We start from the raw sequence: 17405 nt of genomic DNA on the forward strand, positions 1-17405 counted from the left end.
GGAAAAGTTTTTACATATCAATCATAGCTGTGGGTTGCATGATAAAACAGGTCAAGATATTTGGAGCTACCAAACCCAGTATTTTAAGCCAAAACCTGATGTTTTCCTAACCCTAGCAAATCGGATTTTGTGCCTTAACTTAACTAATGTTAACCACAGCGTTGTCAAGAAATACAATTGAAAATTGACGTAAAGTTTCAACATATCAGCCATAGCAATGGTTTGCAGAAATGTACAATGCAAATATTTATTCTGGTAATTGGATTGGTGAAAAAACACTGATTCTCCACATTGTTGACTTTAAATTATGAGGCGTCATTATGAGATCTTTTTTATGAATTAGCTGAACGCTGAAAGAGCAGGAAGAAATTGATTAAAAAATGTCATGTCACAAAAAATCGTATGTCTTTTACCATGAAAACATTAAACCACTGAATTGTAATATTTATACATTCTCTTAATCTGCCCTATTTTAACAGCGAGGCCCTGAACTAAAGCTGGTAAACAACCACTGACAAGAAATGACAAAAAAGGATATGAAGAGGCAGTTTTTCCATAACAAATAATTCCACTGATCACCATCATCTCTTCCCATCAGTCGACATTCACTCGGAGAGGTTCAGACAGCATCAGTCAGTTCCTCAGAGTTATCAATAGGTTGTATCTTTGCTGTATTTAGAGGTGATGTTCAGCGTGTCACCACTAGATGGCAGAAGTAAACTGGAAATACAGTCTGTCCCTCAGCTGCTGCAGTTTCTTGTTTTTGAATACCTCGCTCAGCTTCCTCTTCATCTTTATCTTCTGACTGCTCATTCATTGGTCCAGCATTACAGTATGTGGGAAAATGCTCCAGTTAACATTTTGGGCGTCACACACTGAGTCATTCAGGGCAATTCTTCCTCCCTGTAAAACTGCTCTCCAGGGATCTTTAGTCACTGGCTGTAGTTTGTTTATGGGACACCATGACAGATAAAAAAGTGCCAGTGTTCTCCCATCTATCCAAATTGTGTTTTCATTGACATTTTGCTTGCAGGGCTAAACCTGCAGCTGTTGTACTTCACATCTCACAAGGGCAGCTTGTGTTATTTGTGTTTAGAGACTCACTTCAATGGTTTACAAAGATGAGGGATTTCTGTCGTGGAGCTATTTTTGTAACTCTGATCAAGAAATGCTGCAGACTCATCACATCTCTTGTTTTTAAAAAAAGCACAGAGGCAGTTATGTAATTGTTACAATTATCAGGCAAGCCCCTTCAAACAGCCAGTGGAGAACAAAGTATTTCTTTGCCTCTGCATGGCTGCGCTGGTCTTTGACAGATCAGCTGTACACAACAGCAGCGATTGTCAATCTGCCTCAGGACATTGCCATTCCCAGCTGGCGTGACGGTGAAATCCACTGCTGACTCTGCGGCTTTGGGACTACTTCGAACTGCTGTTCACACCACCGAGCTGGTGATGGTGCAGCGTCAGTAACACTCGTGGCATATTTACACTGAGCTCTGGTCTACATACTACCCTAGAATGCAGAGCCAAATCAGATGAGCCCTTTAGATGAGGTGGCAGGCTGCCTGAGCCGCGGCGCAGTGTGGACATGAAGCCTGCCCTTGGTTTGTTACCTGCCATATGGCTTTCCCAATCAGTGCTCTCGCTGCTGGTGCAGCGCCAACAGAGAGGGGGAGAGAGAGCGAGCGAGAGATCTTTCTAAAAGAGCATCTCAGGTCTCCTGCTCTATCCTCCCTTTGGGCTCTACATGCACAGTGTCAGGAGGGGAAGGATGAGCGCAAAATATCCACCAAACATTACACTTACTGAGGGTGTACAAAATAATGACAACCCTTTAAAAATCCAGTATGACTGAGTGGTAGACTTGCAAAAAATATTAGTTTACTGAACTTTATTGCATTGAAAATAAGTTGTCTTTGTCAGAGATGTTTTGAATTAACTTTATGGTCAATTGTGAGTGTGTAGTTTGTGGCATTGTGTTGGATTACATTATGCTTTTAATAGATGTTTGTTAAAATTCTCACCTCCTGTAAAGATGTTGAACCACTTATTAAGCGAAGACTGTCTTGATAAAGAGGTCCCATGCACTGGCAGATTAGGAGACAGTCGGTCCCCAGGCACAGACATGCACAAGGTCCAAACACCTTTCCTAGGAGCCGCTTTGCCATTGTTTTGTGTCTCTTTGAGTTTTTGCACAGTTTTTTTTTATTCTTTGTGGTTTTGTGTCACTTGTGGTTGTTTTCTTTTAGAGATAATTTCAATCTTTTTTTTGGCAGTTTTGTGTGTCTGTAGTCATTTTGTTTCTCCTTGGGATTGCTTTGTGTCTCTTTGCAGTCTATTGTGTGTCAGTTTATTTTGTGTCTTTTAGTCATTTTGTATGTCTTTGAGGTTATTTAGACGTATTTAGGTCATTTTGCGTGCCTTTGAGGTCATGTGTGTCTTTAGGGTTATTTTGTTTCTTTTTTGGCTGTTATGTGTGCCTTTGTTGCAATTTGTTCCTCTTTGGAGTTAATTTGTGGCTCTGAGGTTGTTTTGTGTGATTTTTGGTTGTGGTTGTTTCAAGTGTCTCTCAGGCCAATGGGGGATTTTTTAAAATCATTTTTGTTAATCTTTGAGGTAATTTTGTGTTTGCTCTGGTAGTTTATGTGTCTCTGAGGCTACTTTGTGTCCCTGCACGGTTATTTCCCATGTCTTTGTGGTCTCTGTGTCTCTTATCTGTAATTTTTAGTCTCTGCCTGGTTGGTAGACTACATGGTAATTTGAGTGGCATTTTTTGCAGGTTCATTGCAGGTGACGACCAGGTGGCCCTTTTGGCCCATTCAGTAATCCATCCATGGTCCCATGGGTTTACACAAATAACCTAATTTTACCCATGCAGTACACTGAATTTTTCTTTTCTACCGATTCATCTTACAGCTAGTTTTTATGTCCAGTCAATAAAATGTCAGAAAGTTGGGAAAAAAAGAAATGGTCATCTCAATTTGCCAGAATCCAAAAAGACATCACTCTATTTTTTTTTTGCTTTGTTCCACCAACAATCCAACCCCCCCCCAATGTATTGATTTCTAATTATTTAAGTCAGATATAATCCACAAATCCATACATTTAACCAGCTGGAATTAGCCGATGTTTGTCATTGTTCAGAAATAGCTTGTATAATTAATTGCTTATCAAAGCTGTTGTTTCCATCCGTTGACTGTCCATTCTGTACATAATGTCAGCAATAATTAAATACACATTTCAGTGTTCATGTTCACATGGGATCACTTTCATCCTGTCAGTTTGGACACGTGATGATATCTGAACGGTGCATTCTCTTAGCGGAGCAGCACTGAGCCGTGCAGTCCTGTGGTGTTGCTCTGAGTTGGTTATGTGCTGCAGTGCAGTGTTGAGCTCTGCTGTGCGTGTACACTCACTGGAAGATGAGCCCACGGGGGGCACTGTGATCCATGGTGTAATCAGTATTATGGATTAGTCCTTATCCTACCCCACTTGTTGTCTTTGTCCTGTTAGTCCTGCAATTTCTGTCCTGTAAGATATGACTGATGTTAACTATTATTATTGGTAAATAGTTGTACTATGTTGGTTGATTCAAGGCTCCTAAATGACCACATCTTAACAGTAGGTTTTTACCAGGACCTTTCATGTTTGATTGTCGACCCATGCAGTGAATGTCCCTGTCTCTCTCTGTTGCAGTACCCCCTATAAATCAATAGAGGGTGCTGTCTCACCTCTGTTCTTCCCCACTCCATGTTTCTCGCCTTTCCAATTGATCTTCTGTGACGACCAAACATAATCTGTTTCACGTGGTTGAAAGGGCAGTATTATGATCCTTTGATCCACTTAAAATCACGAAATGGTCCACAGTGTTCATCCATACTGTAGAAGCACAAATACAGCAAGGGTTTTTGTTCATCCCATCATCTCATTTTGGCTGATAGTGACTAACACTGCTGCTAAAATAACTCTATAAGCCACAGTTGATGGTGCAGAGGATGGCCTGCAGAATACTGTATCTCACCGTAGGCTGTGGATCTCTGCCAGCAAACACACCAGAGACTCTCCAAAATACTGAGGTGGATTCAACATGAACAGCATAGCAAAAACCAGCAGCATCTGCTGTATCTGTACATGAGCTACTGCTGTGGCCGAGGTGTTAATATGACTGATGCAAAGCAATAAGATGCATTATTAGCTTTCCTGGTATTATGATTAACTGATTTAATGAAGTGTTTGAGAAATATTCCCAGGACCTGTGTGTCCCTGTGACCTGTCCCTGATGATGAGGGTGACTAAATTAGAGCAGGAAATGAGAATATTGTCCCAGGAGTTTTACCTGTGGTGTGGGTGTAAATTAGTGTAAAGCTGACATTTCCTTTTAGGGATGACTGGCCAGAAAGACCAGTTGAGGACAGTGTACTTCTTACACACTATGATATTTCAAGAGATGGAAACTTGTTGTCTGCCTCCAGCAAACTGTTGCTGTTTCATTTTAAAGCTGGGACATTTCAGTGAATGTCATAGCAAATTTACCAGTGTAACATGGTTTCATTTCCAGGTGTAGAGTGCATCTTTGAGTTGGGTGGTGTCACCGGAAAGTGTTGTTTCCCCACTGAAGCACTTGTTTGCACTTTGCACGTGTTTATACTTAATTGAACTTACAGTTGTATCAGTCTGCTCTGGATTGTAGCAAAGGAAACAGAGGCGCGCTCAGCGTATATTTAAACAGAAACCGTGGTACATTAAACACTCTGTGGTGTTACGATGGTGCACTGCCTCTTAATATGGCAGGTATAATTCAGTTTCATTCGAAGGGGCTTCATTGGCGTGGGAACAACTAACGTCTACTTTGCCAAAGCAAGTGTGCAATAAAGCAAACATTGTATGTACAATAAGTACAGATCTAGAAGAATTTGTTTTATATAAACATCATTGCATATTGGATGCACATTGGACACCACCACGAGACGGGAGAAACCATACCTCAAAGCCTGTTGCACAATGTTTCACACTGTTTAAAGGAAACATGTTGTTCAATTCAGAAACTGTAGCAAAACGTTCGAGATTGAACATGCCCCAAACCTTTTTCAGAGCTGTCTGAAGAAGTTTGCCTGTCTACCAGAAAGTTTAGTTTAAAATGAATACATTTGTGACAGAAAGGGCTTTCTGGACATTTTCAACAGGCACCCGCTGTGATTCAATCCTCCAAGGAGGTCTGGGGGAAGTTCCCACCAGGAGAAATTTAACAGCTATACTGTCCATATAAGAGCATTTTAAAACAAAAATCTTAGATCAGGGAAGCTCAAGGTTTTGATAACTGAGCGCCATTTTAGGGAAACTGCATCGAAATGCGGGCTTCACAGGAAAAGTACTGACTTTTTATTGTTACTATTATTATTATAGTGTGAATGTGTGTGTGTGTGTTTTTAAAACTGTAACACTGTAACTTTTTCATAACAGTTTAATAACATTTTTATGACATAAGCGACATTTTATATGCTACTTTATTATCACTTTTTACATTATTTTAATGGCATATCATTCCATAGTGTGTAACTTATAATAGTATGACTTTTTTACATACAACAGTCATGATAAAGCCTATGTAACACAAGAGCCCTCAGATTCCTTAATGTCATTATCAATAACCTGTTGTCTTAATTATGCACATTTCAAGGTTGTGATTTCAATAGCTTGCTAATATATGAATATATTGTCATCAAACCAGTTCCTGTGTGTCTTGGGCATCCTGTCACAACATTCATAGCTATTAGTTTCTTTAAAAAGCTATTAGCAAATCTCTTAATCAGTTTCAGTGACCTTTTGCCTTAAACACGCACATTTCAGTGTTTTCACAGCTGTTGCTTTGTGGAAAAGTCCCACAGAGTATCCCTTAACATCACTTTCAGTGACGTATTGCCTTAAATATTCGCATTTCAAGGATGTAATTTCAATAGCGTGCTCATTTATGAATATATTGACACCAAACCACTTCTCATGTGTCTGTGACATTGTGTCACAACCTTCACAGCTGTTAGTTTGTGGAAAAGAAAGAAAACACTGCTCACTGGGCTTCTAACTATGGTGGCCAACGCAAAAACGCAAATGGCCCTATCTAGAGCCAGTGTTTGGTTTGTCCATTCTGGGCTACTGTAAAAACATGACAGTACAATTTTGCACACTCAGTAGATGCGGACCCGCTCCCTATGTAGATACAAACAACTTATTCTAAGGCAACGAAAACACAACTTCTCACTTTTTTTAAAATCTTATTTTCAGGTTATTATACACTAAAGAAAGCATACTTATTATATTATTTTGAATTCCTACCAATAAATCCCTCTAGATCTTACACACTGGACCTTTAACGCTGACCAGTGTGGACATATATCAACACTGTGCCACTGTGTGTTAAATCAACTCAGATGAAGTTAAAATTCAGTGTACTTTTCGGAATACACTTGAGCGGTTACATGACTGTCTGTGTTTCTGTCTACAGGGTCTGTAGCTGATAGTGAGGTTTTATCCAGTATACTTAGATGTGTTGAATAGGCTGCCTTGTCTTTCTCCTTTCACTCTGGTGAGTTTGCATGTGGGTCTACGATGGTGTATGTGTGTGGCTCTGTCGTGTCCCATCCACTTTTTTTTAGAGGAGCACTGGAGCGGCTAATATGCTGGCGGGTGCTGGCCGTCACACTGAAGAGAAACTCGGGCAGTAGCTGTGTGTTTCTCTCTCCCCCCAGGTCCATACAACCTGTCCCTTTGTGTCTCAGGCAGGACCACCCCAGGGACAGTCAATATACAATGGGTGCACTCTGAAACACAAAGATAGACTTATGTGGGTTTTTAAGTCCATCCCAGTGGTTTAACATGTTTAAGCAAAGTAATGTGTAGGACAATTTCTTAATACATTAGTGCACATTGAAGACACAGATCGCCCTAATACATAGAGATGCCATTTAATGCCAACACAAATGAGAAGATCTTAAAGTCCTCAAAATAAATGGAAATTTTAACATTTATAATTCCATGTCAGCTGGAAAAACTGCATCTGCCGATAAAGATCATGCGATTTCATTAAAAGTTACTCAAGTCCTGAAGTCTAAAGCAATTTCTAAGCACTGTTTACACGCGCATCTCTAATGGGGGCAATGTCATGTTTCACTAATGATAAGACATTCACAAGTTGCTCATTTAAATCCTACAGGGTTTTATCAAGTGGTTGCATGCATGGTATTTGTTTTAATCAGTGAAATGTGTCCAAAAAATGAACAGGAGAGGAACTGGTTTCATGTTTAGGGCTGTGATGGTGTTTTCTTCTTACAGTGGTGATAAAGCAATGTTTCACTTCGTTTTGGCAGTTTATCAGTGAAGTGTATGAACTACTCTGCTTATTGGATTCTCTGCTCACAGTGACAATCAGGGTGATGGGATGGCTGACTTACTGAAATGGTCTACATGAGTTGGATGTGCTTTGGCAGGTGCGTCTTATTTACGTTGTGTATGAAATGTCTGTCAGCGCTGCGCTGCATTTTTATGCCTGCACGCTTGCAGTAGCCAAGGCCGGGGCATTATGTTTTTGGGTTGTCCCTCTGTCCATGCCTCCGTCCATCCCTCCGTCTGGTCCACTCTTGTTAATGCAATATCTCAGGAACACCTTGAGTGAATGTCTTCAAATTTGACTCAAACATTCATTAGGACTCAACATGAGCTAATTAGATTTTGGTGGTCATAGGTCAAGGTCCCTGTGACCTATTTATCCCATTCTTGTGAACGTAATATCTGAAGAACACCTTGAGGGAATTTCTTCAAATTTGACACAAATGTTTGAGTGGAATCAAGGCAGCAGTGAGCTGATTACATTTTGGTAGTCAAAGGTCAGGGTCACACTGACCTTGCATTCATATCATTTTTGTGAAAGCAGTATCTCAAAAAAACTTTTAGGGAATTTCTTCAAAATTGACAAAAACGTTCACTTGGACTCAACATTGAGCTGAATAGAATTTGGTGTTCAAAGGTCAAGGTTACGGTGATTTTGCAACCATCTCATTTTCGTTAACACAATATTTGAAGATGGCCTTGAGGGAGTTTCCTCAAATTTGGAACAAACGTCCATTTGGACTCAAGAATGAACTGATTAGAATCTGGGAGTCAAAGGTCAAGGACACATGCAACCGCATGGCGGTGTATCTAGTTATTGTCCATGGTAGTCTGGCCAGATCTCTTGCCTGCATCTGAAATCTCACTCTGTCTTCCTCTCCATGCAGTTCTCACATTCATACGACTGTGGATGCATCAAGTTACTACTATTACTAATGGCAGAACATTACGAGTGTGAAAGTGTGAAAGAGATTGTGATGTTTATTATAACATTACTAACATCTGTTGTCTTATGTTGGACACACAGTTCCAAGTCTGCTAACTTACTGGAGCAGCTCCTGTGTCCGTCTTTGCTGTCTGTAGCACAGAAGCTTTCATTTCCGATATGCTATTACTCATGATGTGAAGCGACGTGAGAGAGGGCCTGCATCAGAGCCAAAGTAGTGCATTTTTTTTAAAATGAATTTATTAGGCCCTATATTGGCTTAAAAACAGTAGTGATTACAGTAATGACCTCATCCTCGAGGTAGTGTTACTGCAGTGATGCGGTCATAGTCCTATTCATGTAGCCAGTCAGCTTGCATTTTTTAAAGAGTAACTAAACCCCCAAACCACTTTTTTTCAGTTGAAAAGCAATATATATGGGCATTTAGTGTTAATGATTAATTCAGGTCCAACTTTTGACATTTCAGGGCAAAGTAATAAAATTCTAAATATTGTGTATGAATATGCACAGTGATTGCCCTCTAAAGGCTCAATCCTGGCTATTGCAATTGAATTTAGCTATTGGCCTCTCACCGACCTCTCACCAAACGACTACTTTGTGTGTGTGCAGGGGGCAGGGAAATGCTGTGGATTGAGAGGCGGCACGATTAGGTGCCTGGTAGTGTCTTAGCTCCCACCCAGCTCTGCCCATTTTTGAGACATTTTTTGTCACATTACAGGAGGCACTCAAGCCAAAAGCTGGGGGGTAAGTTACTCTTTAAATTATAGAAACTGTCCCCAGAACAGCTACTAATTAGACTTCTCAATAGCTTTTTCCAAGGTCAATAATGAAATTTGGTCTCCTAATCAGTATTTTTTGTTGTTGTTGGCTTACTTCTGATATGTTTCTACTGTTTCATAGAAGTATAACATGTTAAATAAACTGGGCTGCTTGCTGATTGGTTGGTTGATCTTATGGTTAGATGTAATTGGCTGTTGTAGTTATTGTCAGGTTATTGACATTTATTGAACATTCCTAGATATGTAAATTTATTGTCTAGGCATACTTTATATGATTACCATTCTTTTTTCAAAGCAAAACTTTTTAAGTTTTTAGATTGATAAACTAGCCATTGCTTTCCATTGTGCATAAGTTAAAGAACTGGTGCATATTGATAATGCAGTTGCAATCAGCGAGTTTTTTGAAAGCATATCTCTGTCGCTTCATCCAAGGAGAAGTTTGAAGGTAGACTGGAGAAAAGCACAACATCAAAAAAGTGTTGAAATTGGTGTTTGACACAGGATATTTTGTTAAAGCAACTGTTTAGCTATCGTGTTCCTTGTTAGTATGTGATGGGTGTGAAACGCTCTGTTCTCCACAGGGTTTCTCCAGGTTCAGCCTCAGATGATCCAGCTACTATAAGTGGTCCCACTGGCTGTGTTAAGATTCACTGTAAAACTGCTCTTCCATTAGCAGAGCAAGAGTATATGGCATAACAAGACCAATTTAGTTGACTAAGCAAAAACCTCCTTATACCAGTGCAGTCAGTCCAGCTGGTGATTCATTTAGGCACATTCCCCAGGAGTTCGATATGGTGATGGATCTCTTGCCACTGAGCTGTCAGCTCGTCAGTATTTGTGTTTGTTTGTGTCATAGCTAGGCCACATGAGTGAGTGATTTGTGTAGTAGCATTGCAGACAGAAGGCAATATCACCAGTCCTATTCATTAGTATGCTGCAGTATAGAGAGAGGGAGCTGCTATCAGATCAGGGGAAGCCTTGGCAGGAGAGCAGAGGAAAAACAGAGAGAGAGAGAGAGAAAGACATAAGTATTAAGATATGGACAGGAAGCAGCAGCAGATAATGAGTGAAATGTACCAGGAATCCTCAAAAGGATGGCAACAATCTTAGTTTTGTTAACATAATGCTGGCATTATATGGCACAAAAAGCCAAATAAAACCCAGTTTCATTTTCTTAAGAGCACTTAAAATCATGAGTCATTCAACTGATTATTGTCGGTAAAGACCTGATAATTACTGCAATAATAGAAAAAGAACTTTCAGATTGCGACAATAGCATGGGGAGTGATAATATCCTGCTTTTTTTTGTATATTTTCCCATGTGATCCCCTAAAATAATTCATGTAGGAGAGAAAAAAAATAAGCCAGAAATTAAGATGTGGCTGCTGAATGCTGTAATAGCCAAGCTGTCCTCCTTTTTCTGTGTGTGAGGTGTGTGTGTGTGTTTATGTATGCACTGAACCACGTTTGTTGGCATGTGTGTGGAACATGTGTGTGTTTTTGTGTGTCCTGTATCAATGTGAACTGTACGTGAGATGTATAGTGAGCTGGGCAAAGAGAGATGTTAAAGGATATTTTTTGCCTGCGTCAGCAGCATTGCAGGGAGGAGGGGAGAGGGGGAAGGAGAGGGAGGGAGGGAGGGAAGGAAGGAGAGAGAGGCAGAGCAATACCAGTAAACAGGTGCCGGCCCCATCAGCACCTCTCTTCCTATGCACCTCTTTCTCACTGCGCACATATTCACACATACATTGTACATGAGCGCATGACACAGAGGCAACGTATTCTATAATACGTTTATGTGTACCATCCTTTCTTTTATTGTAAGCAAATCTATCACAGGGGCTCTGGGAAAGAGGAGAAAAAGAATGCAGGAAACCAGAAAAAGAAGTGAATGAAGCAAAGCTTTTGATGTGCCTGTATCCTACTTTACAACAGACGTCCAGGGAGTGATGTGGAATAGCCTTTTATTGCTCGCAGCCTCACTCTCATAAACACAAGCACACTGCACCAACATCCTTGCATGGGTACCAATCCTGTCTGCTGCAGCGCCTAAACAGTAGAGAGGGAGAAGGAAGCAGAGAGAGAGGGGGGAGAGTGAGGGAGTAAGAGACAGCTTTTTTTCCTCATGCATGTTTTAGATTTTTTTTATAAAAATTCCTCTGGTATCCGTGTGTGTGTGAGTGATTGCGTGATTGGCTGTGGCGATGACGGGATCCCTGTGCAGCCTAGCAAGCCTCCACAGATGGACGCACAGCAGGACTATGAGATACTGAGAAATTAAATACAGGAAAAGGAAACAAAATCAATGCAATGAGAGGAAGGAGAGCTGACTTTGACTCAAAGCTGCTCGGGCTATTCCTCAACTGACTGTCAGTTCATCCCTCTTTAATCTTTGCTGAGGGAGGAGGGGGTCGAAGCAGTTTCACAGAATGTCAGAGCAGTAAAAGGAAGAGAGATGTAAAGAAGGAAAACAAGTCAAAAAAAAAGGAAAAACAGTTTTTTCACTATTGATGTTTTTTCTTTCGCACAGAGAAAGAGGGAGAGCAGAGAGGAAGGCAGCAGGAAAAATTGAAGGAGGGAAGAGTACGTGAGCGATTGAGAGAGGGAGAGGGAGAGCGAGCGAGAGAGGGAGAGAGAGCAGCGCTGCAGTAGCATCCCACAGCAGACGGCTGAGGACTGCCGATGTGTGTGTGACTGCACTGCTGAAGAGGAGGAGGAGGCAGAGGGTGAGCACGCTCGCAGACTCTGCAGAGCCATAGAGGAGCACAGAGCAGCAGCGGCAGCGCTAGTGTTGGCCGGCACCAGGTAGAAGTCCCAGCGCTGTTGCCCAGCAGACCACCGCCGTAGGATCTGGACGCGCCAACGCCGCCCAGACCCCCACCACCAACGCCATGGCACAAGCTGCCAAACATCTCCGCAAGAACAAGGATTTAGAAGCTCAGCTAGAGGCGGAACGCAAAGAGAAGGAGGAAGAGAGGGTTAAAAAGAGGAGTCGCTCGCGGGATAAAAAGCGCAAGGTACTGGGACTATACACAGGTGGGGTGGAGTGATGGGGGTTGGGTGGGGAGGGAGGGGTGGCTGGAGAGGGGGGCAGGAAGGTTGAGACGCCCCCCCCCACCTTCTTTCTCTGTCATGCTAAGCTGTGGTCAGGGATGCCGGGTCACACATGGAAACTCAGTCATGAGTGCGTTTCTACTGTGTGTGCACACAGTCTCCCTGGCACACATGTATGTCCTGTGCATACAGACATGGGGAAACGGTACAACACACTGCATGCTCTCCTACTCCTCTCGACTGCTTTATACCTGCTTTATTGACCGTCCTGTCTAAGCCGTCTGATAAGGCAGTGTAGTACTCTACCTCTCACTGTCTGTCCCTTTCCACATCTCTGTCTCCTCTCTTTCTTTGTTGTCACACTGCGGTATGGTGCCAGTGAGCGAAATTTCACTACAGCACTAATTATCCACGAAAAACAGTCCCAGTGTCCGCAAAGAGTCCTTTCTCTTCTCCTCTCACCTTTTTCCTCTATGTGGCATTTTAATGACCGCAGAGCAATACCTGCAGACTTGTGTCTGACTGAGAAGTCCCAGGCAGAGCTGGAGCGACTGGCAGGGCTCATTGTAAACAATAAATCTCTGCTCCGCCAGTCGATGACTGCAGGGACGTATCACCAAGCAGCCGAGTATACTTTATTCCTCCGGCCTCTCGTCGGATTTCACTCAAACTCATTAATGAAAATGAGTCATCCGCAGATTGTGCTGTTGTGTATTGGTGGCAAATTGGTCCTCAGCAAAGCGAGTATGAGTCCAGCCGCCCTGTGAGCCTGCACCGTGCCAGGCTGGCTGTAAACCAATCTGATGCTGATGCAGTAGAGACAGTGTTATGGACAGAAACACAGTACAGCTTCCACTTTCACAGAGAGGGGAGGCAGGGCAGAGAGGCTGGTGTAGGGATTAGATTTTTCTTTTTGTTGTGCACGAATCGGAGAGAGCGAAAGGTGGTATGACTCAGATACACCTGGGGTAGATGTCTCTAAGTAGGGGTTTGCTCCTCAGCTCTTTTTGCAGACACAATCGTTTCATCACAGGCACACATATACCGCCACTATGTCGGCGATGACTGATATGAGCCAATGAGTTACTGTAAGGATTCTCCATATTCTTCACCTCTAACCTCTCTAAGAAACAGATCTTCTCATTAAAAAGACCAGGAGTGTGAAAGCCGTTGCAGAGATGGTTGTGTGCGTGTGTTTTATGCATGTTTGTAAGTGTGGTATGTGCATGTCGGGCAACATTCAAGAAGGGAAAGCCTGCAGCTCTAACAGTATGGATGACGCAGGGATAAGATTTCTGGCGAGGGTACTAATGCATCCCAACTTTGACTGAAAGTGTATGGTTTCAGAGGATCCCATATCACTTACGTAACCATGCAGCTTAAGTCTTTCAAATAAGCTTCCTGACTCCCCTCCAGCTCCCCCTCCCAACCTCTCTTCCTTTTTTAACACCGGCTTACAGCCATTCCTGGTTTCTGGAGCAGATGTTAATACTGGGGGAATTCTCTCTCTTTATCTCGCTTTCTCTCCAGTGCCCTCTTTGTTTCCTCTCTGAAGCCCGCAGCTACGTAGTCCAATTCTACAGTCTGTTATTCAGAAGTTTCCTTGCATTGTATTGTGGTTAACAAAACCACCGTTCCACTTGGTTTTCTTTCTTTGCTTCTCGACAACAGTGTTTTCTCAGTAGTTGTGCCATCAGCTGTGTATCGACCTACACCTCGGGAGTGTCCCTATCCTCACAGTGCAGGCAAGGTCAATACTTTTCTGACAGAGCCATATTTTTTTTTATTTAACCGCCCTATAAGTTTTCTTCATACACATACTAACGCATATGTGCACTCACGAGGTTATGTGTCATTTTGTGAGCTGCAAGCAAAGGTTTTTTGTTATGTAAGCTTCAGTTTCCTTTCTCACCGGAGGCCTTGCAATCACTTATCCTGCACAGTTGATGTGTTTTACGTCATTATATGAAGAATCACTCGTAGCTTCTTTGATTGATCTTTACATGTCTTGTGCATTTAATTGTTTCAGCTTATTATTGTTGATTTATTGATGGCTCTGGTATTTTAGTTGCAACAGAAGGAGTGCAGGGCTCTGAAAGGATGATAGTGTCATTTATCAGCAGGTTACTTTAGGGCAGTAATACTCAATTTGTGGCCCATGATATATATATATATATATATATATATATATATATATATATATATATATATATATAATATGTGATTGTACATGGCAGTGTTATGTTTTGTATATGAACAGCTTATTGTATATCAGATACACTGAAGGAATTGTAAATATTTATATAAAGCTGTGTATATGTGTACACCAATACATATAATATTACTAATAATGATAATAATGATGATGATGATGATGATGATGATGATGATGATGATGATGATGAAGAATCCAAAGACTCTTTACAGAAGTCAAAAAAGATAATAAAAAAAGAATACATTAAAATATATAAAAAAATACACACTGTTCAATTCATTAAATTAGTATGAAATTAATTAGATGTTAAAAGCAGTTTTAAACAGATGGGTTTGGATGAATGATTTGAACTGGGAGAGGTCGGGGCAGTGCCGGATGTATTTGGGAGAGACTTCCAGAGGGAGGAGGTGGCTATAGAGAAGGCTCTGTCGCCCGGGGTTCAGTCATGATTAGGATTTCTATGGGGAGTTGTTCATAATAATTTAATTATTCAGTAAAGGGGTAGGATATGTAAGTTCTGCTTCCTACAAATAAGTTCTTCTCCCTCCTTCTTCCTACTCGTTTTCGCATATCTAAATCAAGGCAATTTGTGGAATTTGTCTTTTTTTCCCTTTTTTTCCCCTTTGTTATTCATGTTTTTAACTGCTGTTTTTGTTTCATTTTACATGAAAGAGAAAGACATTGAAAAAGGTCCCTCCAAGGCTGCCAATGTCCTAAAATTTTAGAAATTCCCCTACCTGTGAGTGGGGACATATCAAAAGGCTGAAAAGAGGCAATTAATTTATTACATGCACCAATAAATATTAAGGATGTTTGTTTATTTACCGGCCTCTGGCCTCCTGTCATTTTGCAAAAGTGGCTCCTTGGCAAAGCAAGTTGAGTATCCCCCTTTTTCGATTGTCACCTGGTTCAGTCTTCTTTGGTCCAGTTGTTGTCATGGCCTCTGGGGGCTGATAGCTGGGCTTTTAAGGTCAAAAAACTTATTTATTTTCTTGTAATTTTTATTTTATCTTTTAAAGACATTATGTGATTTGCTCACCTTCTTTATTGTTTTAATCCCTTTAATGCTCTGCTTGTGGGTATTGTATTCTTGGTGTTTCGTATGATTATTTCCATCCCATGGGGACACAAATCTGTGTCCGCTGATGAATGTCCAGAGTCATAAAGCTAACAATTCGTCATCAAAGGGTGAACGTGCCGTTTTAATTGGCTTCATGGTGTAGTGATATTATTCAGCACAGGTCAGTTGCTGAGCAGTGGCTAATGCTGTCCTCAAATTACTTTTATTGATGAGTTTGCTCCTCTTGAAAAATGAGCATTGTCAGGATGTGAACAAAGCCCTATTGTCCTAGTCAGCACCTATTTTCACCTCATTCTGTATGTGGGTTTGTGTCTACATCTAAAGCTGCTTCAGTGTGAAGTGGTTCACCTGGCCATGGAGTATGAAGTAGTGCTTTGCTGTGTTTGTGTTGTTTGACTCATATCAGCATGACAGATAAAAATGTGTCTCGTGCAATTTTCATTTTAGGCTGTTTACTTATTCAAAGATACAAGATTAGTCGAAGGTCATTGGAAATGCACACCTGGCGTTTATTTCTAAACAGGCTGATTGAAGACTGAAAATGTATCAACATTCAAGGGCCGTATAATTATGTTTCTTCTGTTTTAGTGTCATTTCGCTTCCCTTACATATTAGCTGCTGAAATTTGGTAGCTGAATAAAAGCTTTTTCAGTCTTTGCAGTAATGTTTGATCACTGCTTTAGATACAAATGGAGAACCATGAGAAGAACTGTGAACATAAAACAGAACAAGAATCAAGGTCTTTCTCATCATGGCATTTACTGAGTTACAAAACACTGCAAGCTCGAATGTAACATCTGATCGCAATTTCTTAACAAAACAATAAACCAAATTTATCTTGTGAGCTCGTTGTAAAAGCCAAACAATTATTTCAGACGGCCTCTTAACGACCATTTAGAGATCTACCTCCTCCCGTTTCCAATTGTTTTAGTGCTACAGTGTGTGATCAGTGCTTGGTGAGCCCCCAGGGTGTTAAACAAATCCAATAGTTCCATGCAGGATCTGTATGTTCGGAGCAGTATTTTTCGTGTGCATCAATATGGATTTATCACTGTGGTGTCATTTGCCTTTTGCCCATTTGTTTTGAGCATGAATGAGTTTTGCGTTTCAGTGAGTTTTAATATGGTAACAACAGAATGTCTGTAAATTTTTTGACATGCAACTATTGTTATTATTATTGTTATTTTTGTGATTAGGGCTGCAACCAACAATTGTTTTCATAATCAATCTGCCATTTATTTCAATTTATGTAGTTTATCATAAATGAACGAAAACTTGCAAATATTTACATTTGAGAGGCTGGAACCAGTGAATTATTGGCAAAAAAAGACAAATGGCAAATAATCAGTTCATCAAAACTGGTGCAGTTTTTTCCTTTTTTTTTGTGTGACCAGTTGTTTCAGCTCTAGTGATGATTGTGAACAAACTATCCAAATATTTCCAACGGTAGTAGGGCATTTTAAGTATGACTTCCATACTCAACATTAAATTATATTATAAGTACTCCTGTACACGCCATGTACAGTTTACATTTATTTAACAAACAGATCAGTTGGATTTTTAAACCATAGATTCAAAGTTAATATAAGAAAAATCAGCAAATTTTCTATTGTTGCCAATACATTGGTTTGATGCAGCACTGAGGGACTGGGACTGCCCAATTAGCATGACGTAACGCAGCGGCAGTAACATTCAATACAGAGTTGTCAAACAAGTCCAACAAACTAACACTGAAACGGCTTGAACGGCTCGTGCAAGCGTTCGTGCAGTAGAAGCAGACGTACTAGTATCATGATAAACAGAAAGCGAGCAACAGCAGGACAAAGAGGCACTGAGCAATTCACTGCTCTTTAAATAATTATAAAACAAGAGTTTAACTATTTTAAATAGTAAAAAAGTATTTTCAAGTCACGTTCATATGTGTGCGTGGACATTGATTTACTTCTTA

The 17405-nt window shown here is 40.9% G+C and overlaps 1 protein-coding gene across 12 annotated transcripts in view; it reads left to right on the forward strand.

Annotated features, from left to right (window-relative positions):
* Window positions 1–11701: 11701 nt before the first annotated feature.
* Window positions 11702–17405, forward strand: part of ank1a (ankyrin 1, erythrocytic a) — a 116221-nt gene continuing 110517 nt past the window's right edge. For 3 of the 12 annotated variants that reach the window (XM_088076768.1, XM_088076765.1, XM_088076766.1), the window contains exon 1: window positions 11707–12124. In XM_088076768.1, the coding sequence (XP_087932894.1) occupies window positions 11999–12124 (126 nt within the window). In that variant the 5' untranslated portion in view covers window positions 11707–11998. Of the gene's footprint in view, window positions 12125–17405 lie in introns of all 12 variants that reach the window. The other 9 variants (XM_088076761.1, XM_088076764.1, XM_088076763.1 and 6 more) reach the window with 7 other exon arrangements.

Source organism: Plectropomus leopardus, chromosome 4 (genome assembly GCF_026936395.1).
Source record: "Plectropomus leopardus strain MGB_pleo_1.0 chromosome 4, ASM2693639v1, whole genome shotgun sequence".
NCBI lineage: Eukaryota > Metazoa > Chordata > Actinopteri > Perciformes > Serranidae > Plectropomus > Plectropomus leopardus.